The 21,130-nt window shown below is 44.9% G+C and overlaps 1 protein-coding gene across 4 annotated transcripts in view; it reads left to right on the forward strand.

The window, feature by feature from the left end:
• The window catches only part of glyr1 (glyoxylate reductase 1 homolog (Arabidopsis)), a 25,685-nt gene extending 4,579 nt beyond the window's left edge, over window positions 1-21,106 (forward strand). Inside the window, exons 4-16 of one of the 4 annotated variants that reach the window (XM_017458746.3) lie at window positions 1-130; window positions 1,050-1,166; window positions 1,452-1,535; window positions 6,581-6,634; window positions 10,265-10,315; window positions 10,417-10,490; window positions 10,655-10,754; window positions 11,313-11,423; window positions 12,255-12,356; window positions 13,463-13,625; window positions 13,961-14,140; window positions 17,283-17,407; window positions 18,868-21,106. The exon at window positions 1-130 is cut by the window's left edge and continues 9 nt beyond it. In XM_017458746.3, the coding sequence (XP_017314235.1) occupies window positions 1-130; window positions 1,050-1,166; window positions 1,452-1,535; window positions 6,581-6,634; window positions 10,265-10,315; window positions 10,417-10,490; window positions 10,655-10,754; window positions 11,313-11,423; window positions 12,255-12,356; window positions 13,463-13,625; window positions 13,961-14,140; window positions 17,283-17,407; window positions 18,868-18,942 (1,366 nt within the window). In that variant the 3' untranslated portion in view covers window positions 18,943-21,106. The remainder of the gene's footprint in view (window positions 131-1,049; window positions 1,167-1,451; window positions 1,536-6,580; window positions 6,635-10,264; window positions 10,316-10,416; window positions 10,491-10,654; window positions 10,755-11,312; window positions 11,424-12,254; window positions 12,357-13,462; window positions 13,626-13,960; window positions 14,141-17,282; window positions 17,408-18,867) is intronic. The other 3 variants (XM_017458755.3, XM_017458765.3, XM_017458775.3) reach the window with 3 other exon arrangements.
• Window positions 21,107-21,130: the final 24 nt, after the last annotated feature.

Here is a 21,130-nt window from a genome sequence, read left to right on the forward strand (position 1 = left end):
AAAGGTCGAACAGCTGAAGCCGTACCACCCCCACAAGGAAGAGATGATCAAGATCAACAAAGGAAAGCGCTTCCAGCAGGCTGTCGATGCTGTGGAGGAATACCTGAAGAAGGCCAAGGGGAAAGAGCAGGTGAGTTCCAGCGCACTCGACACACAGGGCCCCAGACTCCTCACTTCCTTTATCTGCAAGGACGTGTGCCGCTCCTGTAGCGCTAGGGAGAGCATCAGATTCTGACGTGACGGCTACGACTGGACCGAAGTGCGCAATACCGAGTCGGTGATGTTCTAGTGACCTCGCTGTAGCAAAGACTGAACGTCCCCGACTTTAATCAGGGACGAACGCAGGAATAAATAGCCACTGTGCCGGAACCCCGACCCAGCTCCAGGGCTTCGAATTCGGTCCTGAGCTCGATTTTTTTTATTTTTTTTTAATCTCCCAAATTTATCCTATATGCGCTCGTCAGTGCTAGACCGTTTCCAAGTTAGTCTCGGTCACTCGAGAAGGTCACGAACGAACGCTCTGCCAACTTCGTCTACAGATGCAAGTAGCTTGTTCTCGTCGTTGTGGCTCTCGAACGATTACTCACGTTACCGCTTTCGCCATAAAATAAAATAACTTGCACGATCACAAGGAAAAATCTGGACTTCCGTACACCCCCTAATAGAGAGTAGAGGGTGTCCCCCCCCGCCCAATAGAGAGTAGAGGGTGTCCGGTCCCCCCCCCCCTCCCCCCTCTCTGAATGATTGTTATATCTGAACCTCCTGTAGATGTCCCTGACGCTCGTCCTAGCGGCACGTCCGTCCTCGTCCTTGCCTCTTGTTTTCACGCGTCGCGGGTGAAATTCCTGTACTTCAGAGTTTTGCCGCGAGTACCGTTTTAACACCTTTACATCGCTTAACGGATTTCTTCTAGGATCTTATTCATACAAACTAACATCCTTCTGCGATCCCCACCCCAGAGCGACGTGTTCGGACAGCGTGTCGATCAAATAAGCTCTCCCTTTTTTGTTTAAAATAAATAAATAAATAAATAAATAAATCTCCCCCAGGCGCACGGCTCGGACGACAAGAACAAATCGGAGAAGGGGCGGAAAGCCGCCGCCAAACCGATGAAGATTATAGAAGAAGACGACGAGGACGCGTTCAAGGGCGGCTCCTCCGACAAGGTCAGTTCGCCGAGCTTTCATATCACGGGTCCGAGACCTGTACGTGTATGTTCTCCCCTTCTTCCTGTGTGTGGTGCGGACTCGTGGGATCGTATCCGCACGTGTTCCCGTTCGTCCGCATGTCACGTCATTTCGTGGCTCGATTGCTGTGTGGTTGTGCTTCGTGGCTTGAGCGCACGCACAAGGCTTCCTTGTGCACGAGCTGCTTCTTTGCTTCAGGCACCACGTTTATTTACAAACGAACAACTTTAAGTCTGTGGTAAATGTGTCTCTCTTTCCCTTAAGGAGCAAACTGACTCTGACCCAGAACCGTCCTCTGTGCAGCGGCTGGTGGCTGGAACAGTTGCAGGATTCAAATGGGAGAGCAGTGTAGGTGATAAACTCACACTCTGCCCTGCTTGAGACGCACTTTTTTGCTTTTTTTCCCCCCCTCCTTCTTAAACCATGCTGACTAGGGATGCATCTATACCGATACCGTGATCTCTTGCTCGTACTTGTAAAGAAAAACACTCGGACGCTACAAGCTCATGTCGAACTTTGTTCTTGTACGTGCAGGCACGTAAAATTCTGTTTATTTGAGAAATATCGCATCTAATCCGCTTCAACTGCAATTTCGAAACGCCACCGAAGCAGAAGGCGTCCTGCTCCGTTTTCAGCTCCGCCCCCACGACTCTCGCCGCTCGGTCACATCCAGCCGGAGTCGAACGCACCAAAGCCGGGGTACCGAATGACGTCGTCGAGTGTCGCCGGTAGAGACGGCGCGTGTAAAATTTGAACGCGCGCGCTGCCGGTCAAAAGTTTTTGGACACCCGACCGCCGTGTTTCTCGTGGTCTGAAGGTGTGCGATCAAATGTTCGAGATGGTCGTCTTATACGGAAATATAATCGCGCCGACGTATTCGTTTCTTTCCTTAGAAAACGTTTCATCTACACACATCCGTTATTAAACGGACGACTCGGAGCGGAATATTTCCGAAAAGCAGCCGATAAGAGTCCAGCGTCGGTGTGGACTCCTTTTAATACTGTTTTGAAAGCATCTCGGGGAAATCCCTCAAGAAATCGGCTGAGAAAACGCCAAGAATACTTTTCTGGAAATGCACGGCGAAAAGGACGTCGACTTTGAAGATGATAAAATATTAAATTATTCTGATTTATTTATTTATTTATTTATTTATTTATCACGACGCAATTCCCGTAGTTCCATTTGTTTTGATAACCAGAGTTTTGATAACTTTATTATTATTATTATTATCATTATCATCATCATTATTATTATTATTATCATTATCATCATTATTATTATTATCATTATCATTATTATTATTATTATTATTATTATCATCATTATCATCATTATTATTATTATTATTATTATCATTATCATCATTATTATTATTATTATTATTATTATTATTCTGAAACGTGGGGAAAACAAATAAATAAAGAGTGTGTGTAAACTTTTGACCGGTAGTGTCTATCTTCTAAAATGCGATTTTTGAGCACACTAGCTTATAGATATCCTTAAGGCTGCCATATTCGTATGGCACTAAAAGCCACAAAACGTCCATTTCGATGTCACGGGGATTTTAAGATGGCGTCCGTGATTGATCCATACGAAGCAGTTTACTCGTTTCGGTATGGGTGTCTGGTGGGGGGAACGGTATTGATGCATCCCTAATGCAGACGCTTGTCCTTACACTATGGTGTGGTGACTGTGGCGGTCCTCCTGCTGTCGCCGTTCATACAAAAAGAAAAAAGTGCCCCGTAGTAGCCGACCTTTGTGCTAGCTTTCTGTTCATGTGTAATGTCTTAATGCTTTAATCGCTAGCGGAAGCCATTTTGTTAAACGAGTTTAACTCTTCCTAAGCTGCTCATACACTCACTGTCCACTTTATTAGGCACACCTATACGCCTGGGCGATCACGCTGCCGCTGTACAGTTAGATAACCGCGCGTACGTGCAGGTGTCCCTAATAAAGTGGACATTGAGCATATATATATATATATATATATATATATATATATATATATATATATATATATATATATATATATATATATATATATATATACACGGCGTGTTTCAAGCCGCCATACAGGTTAAGCTAACGTACTTCAAGGACTCGTACTTGTTTCATCCCGCAGCGTTACGACAACCGCGTGACACCACGTGACCTTCGTGTAAACGCCGTACGTAATAACACTGTAAAAAAAAAAAAAAAAAAAAAAAAACACTAGGTTTTTCCCGGCAGTGGCACCGTCACACTCGGTACGCCGACTCAACGATAAAGCTGCGCCGATCTATCCTGCGCAGTCTAGTCGAAATTATATACGATTTAAATTTTTTTACATTTCGAATTTTACTGAAGATGATCTCTGCAGAACAGAAGGTGGCGTTATGGGGAGTTTTTTTTTTAATTTATTTATTTATTTTATTTATTTATTTTTTTGAACGACAAACGATCAAATTCCAGGAGAGTTTTCTTTGTGTATTGTAAAATATTAAATCGATTGAAATAAATAAATAAGATTGAACATGTTAGGAAACGGTCGTGTCTGAGGAAGCGTGTCTGAACATGATCTCTAGAGGGGCGGAAAGAAAAACCCCGTCCGGATCATCGTCGTCGTTATCCCAGCTATGTAATTATACGAGAAGAATGGCTGAAGAATAAGACACTCAGTGTTGTGCTGTTCGAGGAAACTAATCATCGATTGGACGGTGTAATGGAGCGGAGTCACCGCTACCACCCCCACGTTTTTATTTCACTCGAACAGCTCCTGCTGAAGTGTTTTATTCCTCTAGTACCGTGGCAGTATGCCGCACTTTCTATTCATCGATCGACGACACGTCGGGCTTTTTGTCCGTTTATAGTTACGTGTAGTCTCGTGGAACGTCCACCAGGCAGGCCAGTTCCTTCGCCAGGATCTTACAGAGAACGCAATTAGACTCGGTTACAGCTTCGCCCGTGACCGTCTTTACTCTCCTCACAGAAAGCTTTATCGAGTTCACGCACGTTTCGATTTCACGCACACGTCTCAGTCCGTTCATGTTTCCGTGGACCGTCCGTGATTGAGTCGTTGCTATAGAAACCGGGACGGAGCGCGCACAAGGACGGGGTGTAGCCCGTGCAGCAGCGTGAGAAACGTCGACTTGTGTTCTGCCGAGACGTCTGATATCGCTACGTCGTCAGGGCAGCTTTTGTCGTTTTGCTGAAATACTAAAGACTGGGGGGGGAAAACCCCAGACGTTTTGTACTCGAGGGCTGCGCAGAGAGGCGTCAGAATCGGCTGGATGTTTACTGTTATATTTTTGTTTGTGTTGGGCTGAGTGACCTCAGCGCATCTGCCAACTGTTTAGAGTGTGAAGTGTGATAAAGTAATTGCCTCCTCTTGTGTACGTAATCCTGCGTGGTTTTTATAAAGGTTTAAAGCCAGGGATAATCACGATCCGTGCGTCACTCTACAGTCCAGATAACAAAACAACATCATCCAAACTGCTAATGAATAAATCCAGCAAGAAGTCGCTCGGTATCAGGGGGAAATCGTTAATCAGCCTCCACGAGATGTGGCGGTGGTTAAACGGCGTCGCTGGGACGGTTGTGCGTATGCTTCGCTTTTTACACGTACGCCAGGACGCAGACTTCGTCATCAGAGTACACGTGCACGTCCTGTACACGCGCCGCCAGATTCTTTCTAACCGTATGTACTTTGTCGCAGGTGCGCATTTAATTCTTTTGTACTGTTTAGTTGTTCCACAAGGTGGCGACAGTGACTCAGGGATTCGATTCTCAAGGAAGTCGAAGAAAAAAAACGGAGGAGATTTGTTTAATTCTAGCCTTAGAGTATAAGCGTTTGTGTACAGGTGCCAATCGTAGCGAGAGATCGCCCGAGCATTGTTCTTCGTGTTGATGTCTCTACTTCGTCGTCGTCCTTCACACCAAAAGACCTGCTTTACTGCTCTGTACTGACTCTTGTAGGCCAGGAGCGGTAGTGCAAGTAATGCACATGCGTCGACCGCCTGTGTATGCGTACGTGTCAAACGGAGTATACTTGGAAAGGCAATGCGTACGCGGAAAAAAGAAAAAAGAAATATACCAGAGGCTTAACGGAAGCTGTTCTGCCTGCAGAGACAGGAGTGTAACGGCAGCGCTTACGCACACCACTTATTCACCGCTGGCTTGGTTAGTTGTTCGACCAGATTCTCAAGGTTTTTTTGTTTTACGTCTGATTTCACTTCGAACGCGGCGTATGTTCACATGGAGGTTCCTCAACAGTAATGAGACACCATAGAATCCTCGATGCGTTTCATACGAGTGACGTCATCCTCCATGACCCCAACCAACACTACATTTCCAAAGATCTGTGGACGCCTGATCATCACACCCACGTGCTTGTTGAACATCTCATTCCTGATCTAGTCTCTGTTTTGCTGTTATTATAAGCTCCACTCTTCTGGGAAGGCTTTTCACTAAATTTTGGGGGGCGTGGCTGTGGGGATTTGTGTTCATTCAGATGCGAGTGCATTAGTGAGGTCGAGGTCAGGCGCCGATGACGGGATGGTGAGGAGGCTCCAGTTCATCCCAAAAGGTATTCAAAGGAGTTGAGGTCAGGGTTCTGTGTGGAACACTCGAGTTCTTCCACTCCAACCTTCTCGAACCATGTCTTCATGGAGCTGGCTTTGTGGACAGGAGCATGGTCATGCCGGAACAGGGTTCGGGGCCTCTTCGTTCCAGTGACGGGAAATTGTTATGCTTCAAACTTGATGGTGACTTGGTGTGGGTGTGATGATTGGGTGTCCACATACTTTTGGGCATGTAGCGTATAAAGATGTCGTAAATAAACTCGAATAAATTGAACTTCCTTCGTTTTATTTAGCATTGTTTTATCGCAAACAAATGTCTCAGCCTCTTTGATGTATATTGCGCTTTTCAGAATTTCAACCGATTGGCACTCGTAATTTAATCCGGAGTCGTGTCGCCGGAGGGAAACGCGCTCCGCGTACGTAGTAGAAAGCGCTGAAGGGTTTTCCCCGGCCGGCCTCACAACCGTACAAGGTCGAAACGAAACGAAGCGAAACCGTGTCGCAACAGGAAAAGGGAAAAGAAGAAATGTACCCGCTCTTGAACGGTTGCGTAGGCCAGGTTTCCGGCGAGGCTAATCTGCGCGTACAGGAAGCGCTCCTCTCCGCTCACCGCGCGATCTCGGAGGCAATTACTTTATCCGCGCTCTCTCTCTCTCTCTCTCTCTCTCTCTCTCTCTCTCTCTCTCTCTCTCGGCGTCTCGTTTACCTAAAAACGTGTCCGATCGGACCGATCCGTTTCCTCCCGGCGCGCACGCGCGGCTGTACACAGTCCCACACGAGCAGAGTGTCGGCTCTTCACAGAATAGTTTCCAATCTAACTCTCTTCCATTATAGCCGGTAAAGGATGACCCACATTTCCATCACTTTCTGCTCAGCCAGTCTGAGAAGGTAAGAGGATGTGCAGAATGCTTTCAGTCAGCATTTCTTCCTGTCCTCTGTCTCCTGCACTTGACTTGATGTTTCGTTCTCACTCCTACTACGACTCCCCCGTCTCTCTCTTTTTCACTGCTACAGTGGCTGTCTTAGTGTGTATATTTAAAAAAAAAAAAAACCCCAAGTAGCTCAAGTTTTCCGTTTCGCTACGGGAGGAATTTTCCCAGATTAAATAGTAATTCTGAGAGTAAACGTGTTTTTGGTTTAATTTGGCCCCAGTTTTCTAGACCGATCAAATTCTGATCAGGCGCCGTTTCCGACAGAGAGAGCCTGTCGCATGCGATTATTACGTCGGTCCCGAGATTCCCGGGGAGTCGGTCGGTCCTTCGTCGCTGTCCGAGACACAAGGACTGCATTTACACCGCAGGTCTTGATGCCCGGTTCCCATTTGTTACCTATATCCGATTATTTTACCGACCTGCTTACATCATCATCTTTTAAAACTGACCCATATCGGATATCTGCATTAGACGTCACCGGAAAAGCTCAGGCTGAAAAGGAAGTAAAAACGGAAGCAGACGGAAATTTAATACAGGTTTTGTTTTTCGCGCCATATTTAAAGGAAGCAAAACTCGGGAGGGGAAAAAAAAGATCGGCCTTGTCGAGAGTTGTGTTTTCGCATTTAGGGTCCACCCGGGTCGACGTCATTCGCCACCGTCGCTTTTTAAACGTCGTGCGACTCGCGTCGACGGGGGGGATATCCGATCTGTCCTCTTACGTGGCGGACACGTACGCACGTATCTGATTCATATCGGAATTGTTCCCACATATGGACGAGGCCTGAAACGGATCTGAGACACTCTGAATCCATGAGCCCCCCCCCGCTTACACGTTCATGGGTCAGATCCGATCTGCGCCACGTTGGAGGAAATTATCGGAATTGGGTCACGTGATCCATGTAGTTTAAACGCGGCCGAGGAGTCGCGTTCGGACCGCGGACGTGACGTGATGTCCCGTGCGTCCCAGATCACCTCCGGATGTGGTTTGAGTGATCGGATCACGAGACGCATCCGACCCCGTTGACGCCCGTGTGTAGCGCCATCTACTTGTGATCCGGTCACATTAATGCCACGTACCAGCGGGAACTCTACAGCGAAGACAAACATCCTCCTCTTTATTTCGTTAATAATAATAATAATAATAATAATAATAATAATAATAAACATAGACAGTAAGCCAGGATAGCTAGGGCCGGTACAAATATTTTTACAAACGTATAATTTTCCATATTGTTCTTAAAAATAAAAATAAAAAGCCACGTGTGAAGGCCGGATAACTCCTCAAGGCTGCGTTGAAAGTAAACGCACACTTTGTCGGTCTGTAAGAAATTCTAAACTCTCCATGCGATCCATGATCCTTTTGTGCGCTCGTCAGGGCTCTCGAACGGATCACGTGACCTGCCGTATTGTGTGTGTGTGTGTGAATGCGACAGGTTCAATCTCGAGTTCTGCCAGTTTTAATGACGTTTCATTACCGATTTTTGTTGTGTTGATTTGATTTTAGTCTGGAAAATTCCTCCTCACTCCTTGGACACGATGAATGTTTGTTGATGGGATAATGCACAGTGATGTCATATCTCTTTACAGCTGTTTTAAAAAAAAAAAAACAGGGTTCTTTTGGCCGACGGCGAGTCCTGGCCGAGTTTCCTCAACGTGCATGAGAGCTTTTTCTTTCCTGTGTAGTTAAACCCCCTTTTTCCTCTGCACACTGCTTCCCTGCTGCTCCCCGCTGCTTCCTGTCTACTCATTCAGTGGTGATTTGAACTTAACGATTATGTGAAAACAGAAGGAAAAGTTGTTGTGTTTAATTTTTTTAAAAAACGTAGGATAATAATAATAATAATAATAATAATAATAATAATAATAATAATAATAATAAAAAATGGCCTGTCGGTTGCCTCAAGCTTTCGTTTGGGTTGAACTGAAACAAGGTGCATGGCTGTGAAAGATAACGTTGTGGTGTGTAACGCCGGCTTCGTGGCTCTCCGTATCGGACGGGGCGGTGTGTGCACGGCGCCGACACGGCCGGATTCACCTCGGCGATAAGCTTCAGAGGCAACCTACTGACCAGCACAGAGCACCGTTAAACTCATTTGTATGATCCTGAGCGTAGCGGGGCGTGCGGTGTCTCCGCCTCCCGAACAACACGTCCGATCGGCTCCTGTCCGCCGTAGCTTTCTGTTTTTAATTGAAATTGATTCCGTCCACTTTGTGCACGTCAGATCATTTCATTCTCGGAGCGTCATCACGAAAAACCGCGCCGCGTCAACCGGCCCGGACGCACGTCCATGCTCCTGCGGACCGTTTACGCAAGAACTGTGGCGTTAATGAAGCGTAGCTGGCGGGGAAACGTTCCCAAGGCCTCCAGCACGTTTCCGCGCGTTTCCGCACGTTTCCGCACGACGACACCCGCTAACGTGAACCTCGATCGATCGATCTGCTTCGTCACGTGTAATCATATAAACCTTCCCCAAACGTGTAGGTCCGTGTCAGTAAATCCGTAAGTAACGGCGCCCTGTAAACGGAGCGGGCGATGTGCTGCGTCCGCCTGGCGAGAAGCAACTCGTCGGTTTTATCGTAGTAATGACGATGTCGTTTTCGAGCTCCGCGTGTAGGTGCGGGGATAAACCACGGACGTCTCGACGATCCAGGTAGCTAACTGCGATGAGTGACGTGTGTTTTCCTCCTCAAACTGTATATACAGCTCGGCACGTGTAGGTGAGAAGAGACCGCCCCACGCAAGTAGGGATTTCAAGTTGAGGGGTGAGGATTTATTTCACTTTTCCTTGGCCGGAGATGGGAAATTACAAGTTGCGACCTCGAGTCGAATGCACCGTGTACTGTATGTACACTAGATCTCGCTTTAGACCAATCAGCGCTCGTTAGCTGTGTAACTCTGTGACTAAACAGCTCACTGAATAGGAGCGAGGAGGATGTACGTCACTCAGTAACGCGAGTTATGCGGTTCTCTTGTAGCTTGAAAATGATGCGGTTCTTGCGTCCCGCTTCTGAATAAAGTCGGACGCGGTATCTGTACACGCCGCACTTGGGAGGCTCTCCATCGCCTGATTGGCGTTTAACGGCTACGTCCTCGTTAATCCGGACAGGTCCGACGACCGCGTTCTCGTCCACGCTGACGGTTTCAAACGTTTTCCCAAAAAAAGTTTGTTTCCGGTCGAATGGGTCACGTGAGTAAAATTAGGAGTATCTGCGTTTCCTCGGTCCACACGTCAACGCGAAGAAACACCGTTTCCGGATCCATCCACTCGGGAGAGCGTTTTCGGAAAGGCCCGACGCGGACGGAAAGAGACGCGCGTCCGGATTTATCCGGATTAACGTGGGCGTAGCCCAAGCCTGAGGAAATCGTTTTCTCGCTACGACTGATACACGCGACTGATAAAGGAAGCTCAATGATCTGACTAAACACAAAAAAACAACGACGGCTACAAAACTAAAGAATAAAACTAACGATGAAATGATGGGCTGGTCTCCGGGGCAGACGTGGTGTTCGCGCGGCGGCCGTAAGTGGTGAATGACGCTAGCGGTTTGCTGCAGTTTGTATGTGACGGGGATTTTTATTTCACAGCCAGCCTCTTCGATGGAGCCCATAAGCAAACGGTTGAAGATTATCGAAGAGGTGAGGTGCTATTTGTTTCCCGTCTGTCGCTTCTGAACGGTTACGTCGAGTCGGTAAATAACGTGTTGTTTACGTGCTGCTGTTCTTGTTGTCTCGTTCAGGACGCCGGCTCTACGTCCATCCAGGCTGCAGACAGCACGGCTCTCAACGGCAGCATCACGCCCACAGACAAACGGTACGCGCCGAGTGAACCGTCCACGCCATGACGGATCCGCTCGCGTGTGAAATCGATTAAACGGAATCCGAACCTGGGGGAAATGTTACGCCGTTTTGCTCCGGCCGACTGAAAAGATTAAACCCAGAGCCGACCCTTTTTGTCTTCTTTTCTCTCACGAACAGGATAGGCTTCCTCGGACTCGGACTGATGGGCAGCGGAATCGTCTCGAACCTGCTGAAGATGGGCCACGTCGTGACCGTGTGGAATCGCACGGCGGAAAAAGTACGCCGCGCAAGCTCCGATTCGTTTTATCGTGATCGCGGCTCGTCCTGGAGCGCATCGGGTTACCGTTAAACGTTATATTTATATGTTTACAGTTGAGTGTTGTGGAAACAAGGTCGCCATTATGATCCAGCGTGATCTCACCATCCACTCTCATTCTTTCTCTTGGAGTTCATACAGCTTGTGATGTTACAAAAAAAAACAAAACATAGCGGATGTTGCAAAGCACTGACACTGGAGACTCCTTCCCAAAAGCTTAAATCCACGAAATTCAAATTTTTTGAGATGCGCACGTGTGTAGCATGGCTATGGAAAAGAATTGAATTGCTCCAGGTGTGTGTGTGTGTGTGTGTGTGTGAACGATCTCTCGTACAGAGAGGAAAGTGCTTTGCGACCGGTGAGAACGCGTTTGAACGCTGGATCGCGAAGACGTGTCGCTCTTTTAAATACAGCGAAGCTCCACCCTGCCGAAAAGTCCCGCAAATAACGAAATAACGAATCGTCTTGCAGCGAGGTCTCCTTCGAGACGAATCATCATGATGTTCTTCTTTCCTGCAGTGCGACCTGTTCATCCAGGAAGGCGCCAGGTTAGGACGAACTCCAGCTGAGGTGGTGTCCATGTGCGACATCACGTTCTCCTGCGTATCAGACCCCAAAGCTGCCAGAGATGTAGGTGGACACGTGATCCAGAGCCCTGCAACCTCAGCTCTGTTTCCGTGTTTGTGGTCTTGGATTCTGGTGTAGATCAAACGTGAAGACTAGACCGCTACGGTCTTCGCTGTTTATACATTTCAGAGGTTTACGTTCTTCAGGGTTGATTAAACAAAGATTATTTTATTAGACTGAGGAAGTATGAGAAGCTTGTGTGTCTCGTTAAAATGGTTTTTATTCAATACTACTACTACTACTATTAATAATAATAATAATAATAATAATAATAATAATGGTATTGGCCAATGCTGAGGCCCATCTGATATGTTTTTCTTAAAAAAAAAAAAAGCTTTTTAAAAAATAGAGCAATTTTTTAAAATGCAGCTTTCGCACAAAAATCACTTGCACTACAAATTTAATAAAGTATAAATATAATAATCAGTCCTAATTTTAAAAATAAATAAAAATACAATCAGGACTCTTCATATTATGGTCAAACATAAAAACACAAAAATATTTCCAAATACAATTTTCCTTTTGTTAAAGAACAAATTAGAAATATGTTTTTACATTTTTATTTATTTAATTATTTATTGTTATTATTATTATTATTAGAATAGCTGGAGTCAGATCAGGTGCCATCACTATTATTTATTTATTTTATTTTTTTAAAAGTTTCTTAATGGAATTATTTATTCATATAGTTTATTTATTTTTTTAAAGAATTGTTATTAATTCGGTAGATTTTCGTGTTGTGCTTCGTGCCTATTTGCTTTGATCTTTCTAACACTGTCCTTTTTTTTTCTCCCCCCTCTCTCATCTCTTTTGATTAATCTTTTAAAATTCCAGTTGGTTTTGGGTCCCAGCGGTGTGTTGCAGGGAATCAGACCCGGAAAGTGTTACGTGGAGATGTCCACTGTTGATCCCGAGACCATTACAGAGCTCTCGCAGGTACGCTTCTGTGAATTAAAGCTCATACGAGTTTATACTTAAACACACACACACGGAGGAAAGAAAGAAGTGAGGAAACACCCTGATATGTCGAAGAAGGAGGGTGAAAGTGTTTGTGTTAAGGGGAAATGGAGGAGTGAGAGGTTACTCTAGGGCGCTGCACAGTTTGGGCGTCGAGACGTCGCGTGACCTACGTACACATCTTGTGAAGATCTTGGTGTTTGTTTGTTTGTTTGTTTGTTTGTTTGTTTATTTATTTATTTATTAAGATTAAAGGGAAAAAAGTAAATTCATCATTTAAACAAGGCAAAGACACACATCCATCATCTCAACATCGTCACGTGGAGCTTGGACGCTCACCAGGACATCAGCAGGACGTTTTTGTTTTTAAACCCGTGATTAATAGACGTTCTTAATATTCCGCTTTTCATACATGGCGTCCCAGGGTCCGATCCTGAGCTCGGGTTCTTGTCTGTACGGAGTTTCGCATGTTCTCCCCGTGTTAGTGTGGGTTCTCCGGTTTCCTCCCACTGAAGAAATGTATATCGTCCCTTAGGTACGAATAGGGGGGTGAGGGGTGGGGTGACTGGACACGCCCACATCTAGTCGTTAGCGGTGGCTACGAGTCGGCGTATGCGTGAACGTTAGAGGCCGTGATGTCTGAACGAAGCAAATGAGCAAAAACTTCACTGTACTGTCATCTTCCCAGTGTGCAAACAAGCTGCATGTGACGTCACTGTGATATAATTAGTGTGTGAGAGAGAGCGTGTGCGCTATCTGGGCGTTGTCCTGTACAACTCCCGTGAAGTGGAACTAGAAATTAAAGTAAACACCAACACTGATATTAAAGTAATGATGGATTCTTACTCCGAGTCGTTCCCATCGTTAAGACGGGCGAAGAGGATCACTAAATAGTCCTCCTACTGATTATTTATTTATTTATTTATTTTTACGCTCAGCCTTTAAAGGAACATCCTAATAACGGTTTTATTCTAATACAGCTCTTTAAACCGATAAAGCTTTTTTTCCCCAGCCTCGTCTGTCCTCCCCTGTGCGTGCGCTCTGCCGCTTTACTTGAGATTTTCGGATGTTTTTTTTTTTTAAAGGTGATCACGTCCAGAGGGGGTCGGTTCCTGGAAGCTCCGGTTTCAGGGAGTCAGCAGCTTTCCAACGACGGCATGCTGGTCATCGTCGCAGCGGGAGATCGGACCGTTTACGAAGACTGCAGCAGCTGCTTCCAGGCCATGGGCAAAACCTCATTCTTCTTAGGTACTTTATTTAAAAGGACGAACAAACCTATCGATTTTACTTGGACTGTGATTCTAGTCCAGTCGGGAAGCGGCGTTAACGACGCACGCCATTTTTAAATATATTTTTATATATATATTATATTATATTATTATATATGTAATACTGTAGATAATACTCGAGCGTCTTCAAACAGGACTGGGTTAAAACGGCGAAACGAAAGCCAGACGGTTTCTTAGGATGTGGGCGGAGTTTAATATACTCTAGTGACGTTTTGTTGAACGGTCTGGTTTTGCAGTACTGCTGTAATTAAGTGGACAATGTAATGGTGTGTGTGTGTGTGTGTGTGTTTTTAGGAGAAGCGGGCAACGCGGCGAGGATGATGCTGATCCTCAACATGGTGCAGGGCAGTTTCATGGCCACCATCGCAGAGGGGCTGACCCTCGCTCAGGCCACCGGCCAATCACAGCAGACCTTCCTGGACATTCTGTGTCAGGGGCAGATGGCCAGCACGTTCGTGGACCAGAAATGCCAAAGTGAGCAATCTTTACACTCATTTGTACCACTGTAGTGTTTCACTAAATTCTTCGTATAAACATTTACCATTTATTTATTTTTTTGTTTATTTATTTACCTCACTCTTTGTCCGAACTGCGTAATACCTCAGCTTCAGCCTCTTTCGCCAAGACCGCACGTCACGACCCTTCAGTCTGTGCTGAAGCGAGTTTCGGCCCGGATGTGTTTACGCTCCTAGCTCACGCTGTATTTTATTTTATTTATTTTAATTTCAAAGCCGAGCTCCTCTTCTTTTTGCGTGCTGCTGTCAGAGAAACGTTCGAGTCACGAGCCGAGCGCGAGGACGATTTGTTAAGATGATGAAGGCTGAGCTGCAGGCTTTACAAAGATGTCTTAAAAAGATTCCAAAGAAAGTAAAATTTCATTCTGTGGAAGTGAGAAAGTAAGTGTCAAGACCTTAAGACCGTGCAGTAAATTATATAAATGATGGGGATACAGTGCCCTCCACTAATATTGGCACCCTTGGTAAATATGAGTGAAGAAGGCTGTGAAAAATTGTCTTTATTGTTTAACCTTTTGATCTTTTTGTTAAAAATATTCACAAAAATACTCTGCTCTCACGGATATCAAACAATCGCAAACACAACACGGGTTATTTTAAAAAAAAAACTTTCCCTATAATTGTTGCACAACTATATTTAACACACTTAGTCAATACAGTACTTTGTGCTCCCTCCCTTTGGCAAGATAACAGCTCTGAGTCTTCTCCTATAATTCCGGTTGGAGAATACATGGCGAGGGATCTGAGAGCGTTCCTCCATACAGAATCTCTCCAGATCCTTCACATTTGAAGGTCCAGGCTGGTGGACTCTCCTCTTCAGTTCACCACACAGGGTTTCTATGGGGTTCAGGTCAGGGGACTGGGATGGTCATGACAGGACCATTGTTGTGTTGATTTTGATGTATGTTTTGGATCATCGTCCTGCTGGAAGATCCAACCACGGCCCATTTGAATCTTTCTGGCAGAGGCAGTCAGGATTTCATTTAATATCTGTTGATATTTGATGGAGTCCATGATGCCATGTGTCCTAACAAAATGTCCAGGTCCTCTGACGGAAAAACAGCCCCAAAACATTAAAGATCCTCCTCCATATTTAACCGTGGGCATGAGGTACTTTTCCATATGTCTACCTCTCTGTGTGCACCAAAACCACCTCTGTGTTTATTACCAAAAAGCTCTATTCTGGTTTCATCTGACTGTAGAACCCGATCCCATTTGAAGTTCCAGTAGTGTCTGCACACTGAAGACGCTCGAGTTTGTTTTTGGATGAGAGTAGAGGCTTTTTTCTTTAAACCCTTCCAGACAGCTTGTGGTGATGTCGGTGACTTCAGATTGTAGTTTTGGAGACTTTCCGACCCCAAGACACATCTAACTTCTGCAGTTCTCCAGCTGTGATCCTTGGAGATGTTTTATCCACTCGAACCGTCCTCTTCACAGTGCGTTGAGACGATATAGACACGCGTCCAATTCCAGGTTCATAACATTTCCAGTTGAATGGAACTTCTTAATCATTGCCCTGATGGTGGAAATGGGCATTCAATGCTTGTGCTATTTTCTTATAGCCACTCCCCATTGTGTGAAGCTCAACAACCTTTTGCCACACGTCACAGCTATATTCCTCGCTCTTACCCATTGTTATGAATTATTAAGGCAATTTGGCCTGTGTTACCTCATATTTATACCCCTGTGAAACAGGAAGTCCTGGTTGAACACCTTCCTGTTCCTAGTAAATGACAAATACCCATGGGAGTATACTTCAAATATATTTTTCTCAAATTCATACGGGTGCCAATAATTGCTGCACACCCTATATTTACCAATTTATATAATATAAATATAATCCTCTTTTGTTTGCAGTTGTTTATTCATGAGAGCAGAGTGTTTTTGTGAATATTTTCTTTTTTAATCAAGTTTAAACAATAAACAATTTTTCACAGCTTTCTTTACTCATATTTACCAAGGGTGCCAATATTAGTGGAGCGACCTGAATCGTACAGGAATTACCAGTGTTTAGTTCTCCTGGTTGCTATTGCACCACAAGGGGGCAGAGTGTGACTGGAAATGATGTAAATTCATACCTAGAATATTTTATTGACGGAAGGAATTTGCTTACGCCGAGACGTATGAACGAACGTGTTGGGAAAAGAAAAAGTTAAACCGATTTGTGCCATTTTGAAGATCATACATTAAACAGATCAAAACAAATCTATGTAATGTGCTGAAAATCACGGTCTACTTAACGATGTCAAGGTCGCGGTCTACTTAGGATGTATTTAAAGTGCTACGTTCGAAGAGTTCGAGTGTATTCTCGTTTACGAGATCATGACCGCCTTCGGGTTAACGTTACTGCGAAAGTACATTTCAAAAGCGTGTGAATAAATTAGTTCGGTCCACGTGCGCGGACCGGTTTAGCGACCTAAACGTTACCACGTGACGCCTCGCTCGGTGACCGTTTCGTCCGCCAGATCTTTCCAACCATCGCGTCCTGTTCTGTAACTGATGACGATACCACAGCGCTGTTCTTCATGCCGATTGGTCCGATAGCAGCAGCTCTGACGGCAGGTCTCTATACTACGCTATCGTTTCTATAGCAACAGCTCGTTCACAGGGACCCGTACGGCGGGCGCGTTAAAAGACGTGGAATCGGTCGCTGATGAAATGGGTTTTTGTTTAATGCTTCTAGAAGGAGTCTCCGGTGTCAGCGCTCTGTAACTTTAAGTTTTCTGGCATCTTCCCGATAGAGGAGTTTACTTTGTTGTTTTTTTGTTTGTTTGTGTGTTTTTTCCCCCCCATTTATTTATTTATTTATTTATTTATTTACGGTTTCTTGGTAACATGACGAGACTGGTTTTATTTGCCCGGTTAACTTCGAGGCTGGCGAGAGAACAGCTTTCTGTAGCCGCCATAACGTAAGCGAGAGCAGGTCACATGACCACAATGTTGATTTCTTTTCTGTAACAGCATGCCCCGACGTGTTTTATTCCTTCTGTATACATGGTGCACCTTTTTATAAGAGATTTCCAGTACTATAGCACTGTTTATGGGGGAAGATCGGGAAAAGCTGATTGATTGTTTTTGTTTTTGTGTTTTTTTTCCTCCAGATATTTTGCAGGGCAACTTCAAACCAGATTATTACCTAAAACACATTCAGAAAGATTTAAGGTTAGCTATTTCGATGGGAGACTCTGTTAATCACCCTACACCGATGGCGGCCGCTGCGAATGAGGTAAGAAAACTGTGTGTGTGTGTGGTCTGTCGTTCAGTTCCCCACTCACTACTTTTAGTTCCTACGAGCAGTTATTTCCAGTTTCCCGTTTAACCCGAAAAAAAAACAGAAGAAAAACCATATAACCGCGGTTTCGTCTTTACCCTCTCATATACAGCACCGTTAAACGTGTATCCGACTTAACTAGCATTAACTATGAGGTGTATAACACCAGTTATTTATTACGGATATACACTACCGGTGAAAAGTTCACACACGCATTCTTTACCTTAGTGTTCTTCTGAAATGTGTCGGGGAATAAATTAATCAATCTCTATAAAGTCATCAAAACTCTGGAGTAACACAAGCGGAGCGATGGAGATTATGTTGTGATTAAAAAAAAATCCTAAATAATTGAGTATTTGATCATCTTCAAAGTCGACGTCCTTTCTCCCTAGAATTTCCAGAAATGTTTTCTCGGGCGATTTCTTGAGGGATTTCCCCGAGATGCTTTTTAAACAGCATTAAAGGAGGTCACACCGACGCCCGACTCTTCATCCGCTGCTTTTCGGGATATTTCTCTCCGAGTCGTCCGTTTAAAAACGACTTTTTTTTTTTCGTAAATAAAATGTTCGTTTTCTCACGAAAGAGACGGATACGTTGGCGCGATTATAGTTTTGTCCACGACACCGATTTCACACGTTTAATCGCACGCCTTCAGATCAGACGGTGTTTAAGATCATGAGAAACACTTCGGTCAAGTGTCCACAAACTTTTGAGTGGGAGTGTGGTGTATCGGTTTTTTGACGGGGGGGGCATTAAATCTAACGCTTTACAAAACATGTTGATTATAATAATCAGACGGGGATTTAAAACGCTTCCCTGCACCGCGCTCGAACCGAGGACTCCGGAATATTTGTGCGTTACGGTTTACTTTCAGCTTCAGTAAGCACATCCTGCTCGTAGGGCTGGCCGATAGATCGATATAATATCAGTACCGCGATACACTTTTCTGAGATATCGTTGGTATGGTGGTATTTTCGTAGGAATTGTACAGATGTCCTTTACCTAATGTACCCTACCTGCTGAGGAGGTGTGTGTGTGTGTGTGTATAAGAATCATTCTAACTGATGTGTTAAGATGTGTGTGAAAAACTGTGCCGAGGTTAGAAGAATGATGAAATTTAAAATGAACTCATATGAAACTCCCAAAGACGGATGAAGAGCACTTTATTTATTGCACTGCTTTACAGACGAATAGTTCAGTAAGAAGAAGAAAAGGAAGTGAGGCTCACGGAGGGAGCAGATATTATTTTTATGGCGGTTTATTATGGTTCCAGCAGTGACGTGTGTGTGTGTGTGTGTGTGTGTGTGTGTGTGTGTGTGTGTGTGTGTGTGTGTGTGTGGGTGATATTTACATGCCCACTGTGTGTGAAGTGGAACGAAGCGTGTTGTTTTTAAACACCGTCTGTGTTTCTGCAGGTGTATAAGAGGGCGAAGGCGCTGGACCAGTCGGACAACGACATGTCTGCAGTCTACAGAGCTTATATCCACTAATCCCTGAAGATGTGCTCGGAATTCTGGACCACAGTCCCCCCCTTTCTCCGTTTTCTTCCTTTCGGTTTGTGTGCGCTCGAGTTTTTTTTTTTGTTCCGCTTTTCCCCGTCACGGCCTCCCCTCATCGTGTGCAGCGCGTTGTACTGACAGTTGTGCTCTCCTCCTCTGCGGGAGGAGGTTTTACGATGGAGGATAGAGGTGTGTGTGTGTGTGTGTGTGTGGATCCGATTCGGTCCACTGCAGCTGGTTTTATTTTGGGACGCACCGATTTCTCTCGACAACAATACAAACGTCAGAGGTCAGCGTATCCTCCAGCGCTGCCGCTTCCTTCCTTTAAGGAGCGTGAAAGCTTGTGCGTGTATCGAGAGGACGTCCTGTTCGCCGCTTAACCAGAGAACATATCGCGTTTCCCCCTCAGTGCAAAAAAAAAAAATAAAAAATCATCCCAGACCAGCTCGCATTCGAAACCTATTTTTAATTTTACAATCGGCCATTTTGTCTCGCCGCGTCTTAAACCACATCAGACTTCCTTTAAGATTGAAATAACGATTGTAACGAGTCGCAGCTTTTAGTCGCACGCAGCACTGGTCATTTCTGACCCGGAGGGGTCGGGGAGTGACCCGAAAACGCCCCTCAAATCCGATTTCAGCGAGTGATGTCGAACCAAAATGGCCGCTCGCAGCATCAACAGTACACACAGCGGCACGTCTTTACCTTTATACGAGTCACGCTGTGTGTGTACACACAAGTATTTACTTTAGATCAATCAACATGGACGTAATGGCTTATTAAATCCGTAACACTGACTGAACAGTTCACAACTGTGTGTGTGTGTATACAGTATAAGGTAAAGAAGTGCCGGTGTGTTTTACCGTTGATGCGAGCGGCCATTCTGACTTTGTGTCACTTGCTGAACTCGAGGAGACCCGCCCCGAGTTTGTGTTGGAGCTTTATTCGAATGCAGCTTGATGGAAGAAAGCGTTACGAGACTGATCTCGAGCGCGAGGAATCGGATCGGTGCGTCCTTTTTACCCCCCCACACACCAACTTTTATTTTGTGATCTCCTGCTTTCTTTCCCGACGTCCCCCGTCTCTGTAATCATCCTCGTCCAGAACGGCGCAGGCTCCAGGAGCATGAAGACGACGCCACTGCATTGCCTTAATATCCTAACTCCCCACACACACAGATGTATTTATTTATTTTAAATCTCTCGGAATCTCCAGACTACAGTTTTGGCCCGGCAGTGAGGTTGAGATCGCTCGTTTGATTCTGCCTTAGAAAAGAAAATGTGATCTATTTCGTTTCTTTTAATTATCCTTCTGAAGCTTGTATTAATCTCGTGTCGAAAGTCCGGATGATTTTTTGTTGACAGCTGATTCTGTGAAAGGCTTTTTTTTTTTTTTAATTATTATTTTTTAAGTGTGTATTCACGTTTTGCAGATGTGTAAGCTAAGCTGTGGATCGATCTGAAGAGAACCGAGTTTCATTCACGTGTTGGAGGAAGTGAAGATCTCCACAGAGGTTTTTGTTCTTGTTTAATATATAGGCGAGGTCAGGTCAGTAATGCGTTCTTGATTTTTGTCTGAGACACACTGGTCATATTTGAATTTGGCAATCTGTTTTAAGTTGAATCGTTGTGGAGATTGAGCACATCTGTAATCGTTTATCCGTAAATTATAATTTGTGCTTTTTTTTTTTTTCTTTTCCTTTTTGTGGTCATTGGTTTTAAAGTCTGAGTAAATTGTCAGTGAGAGAGAGAGAGAGAGAGAGAGAAGGTGTCTGATGTTGATGGAGGTACAGTATTGTTTGTTTTGTTTTTTAAAGCAGAAAGGGGATGGACTGTTGTCAGGTTACCCGTCTCAACATAACCCCCTGCTTTTAGTTTCCACCGCGCTGAACCGCTTTAACCCGAGTCTTAAACCTAGTATCGGCTGTTTTTCTGTTTTCTTTCGTGATCGGAATTATTTCCTGTTGATTTGTGAGTTCGACAGTCGTTCTAATGACCATGTAACACCGCGGCTGACTCCACTTTTTTTTGTTCTGCAAAGGAAGGTGATGGCTAATTGGACAAATATTTATCATTTCTTGTAAATGTGAGAGTCACGTTTTATTGTGCAGTCCACTGAATCCTTCTCCGAATAAACAAACCAATGTCCAATTTAACCGTGTGTTCCATCCTTGTTCTGT

The sequence above is a fragment of the Ictalurus punctatus genome, chromosome 2 (assembly GCF_001660625.3).
Source record: "Ictalurus punctatus breed USDA103 chromosome 2, Coco_2.0, whole genome shotgun sequence".
NCBI lineage: Eukaryota > Metazoa > Chordata > Actinopteri > Siluriformes > Ictaluridae > Ictalurus > Ictalurus punctatus.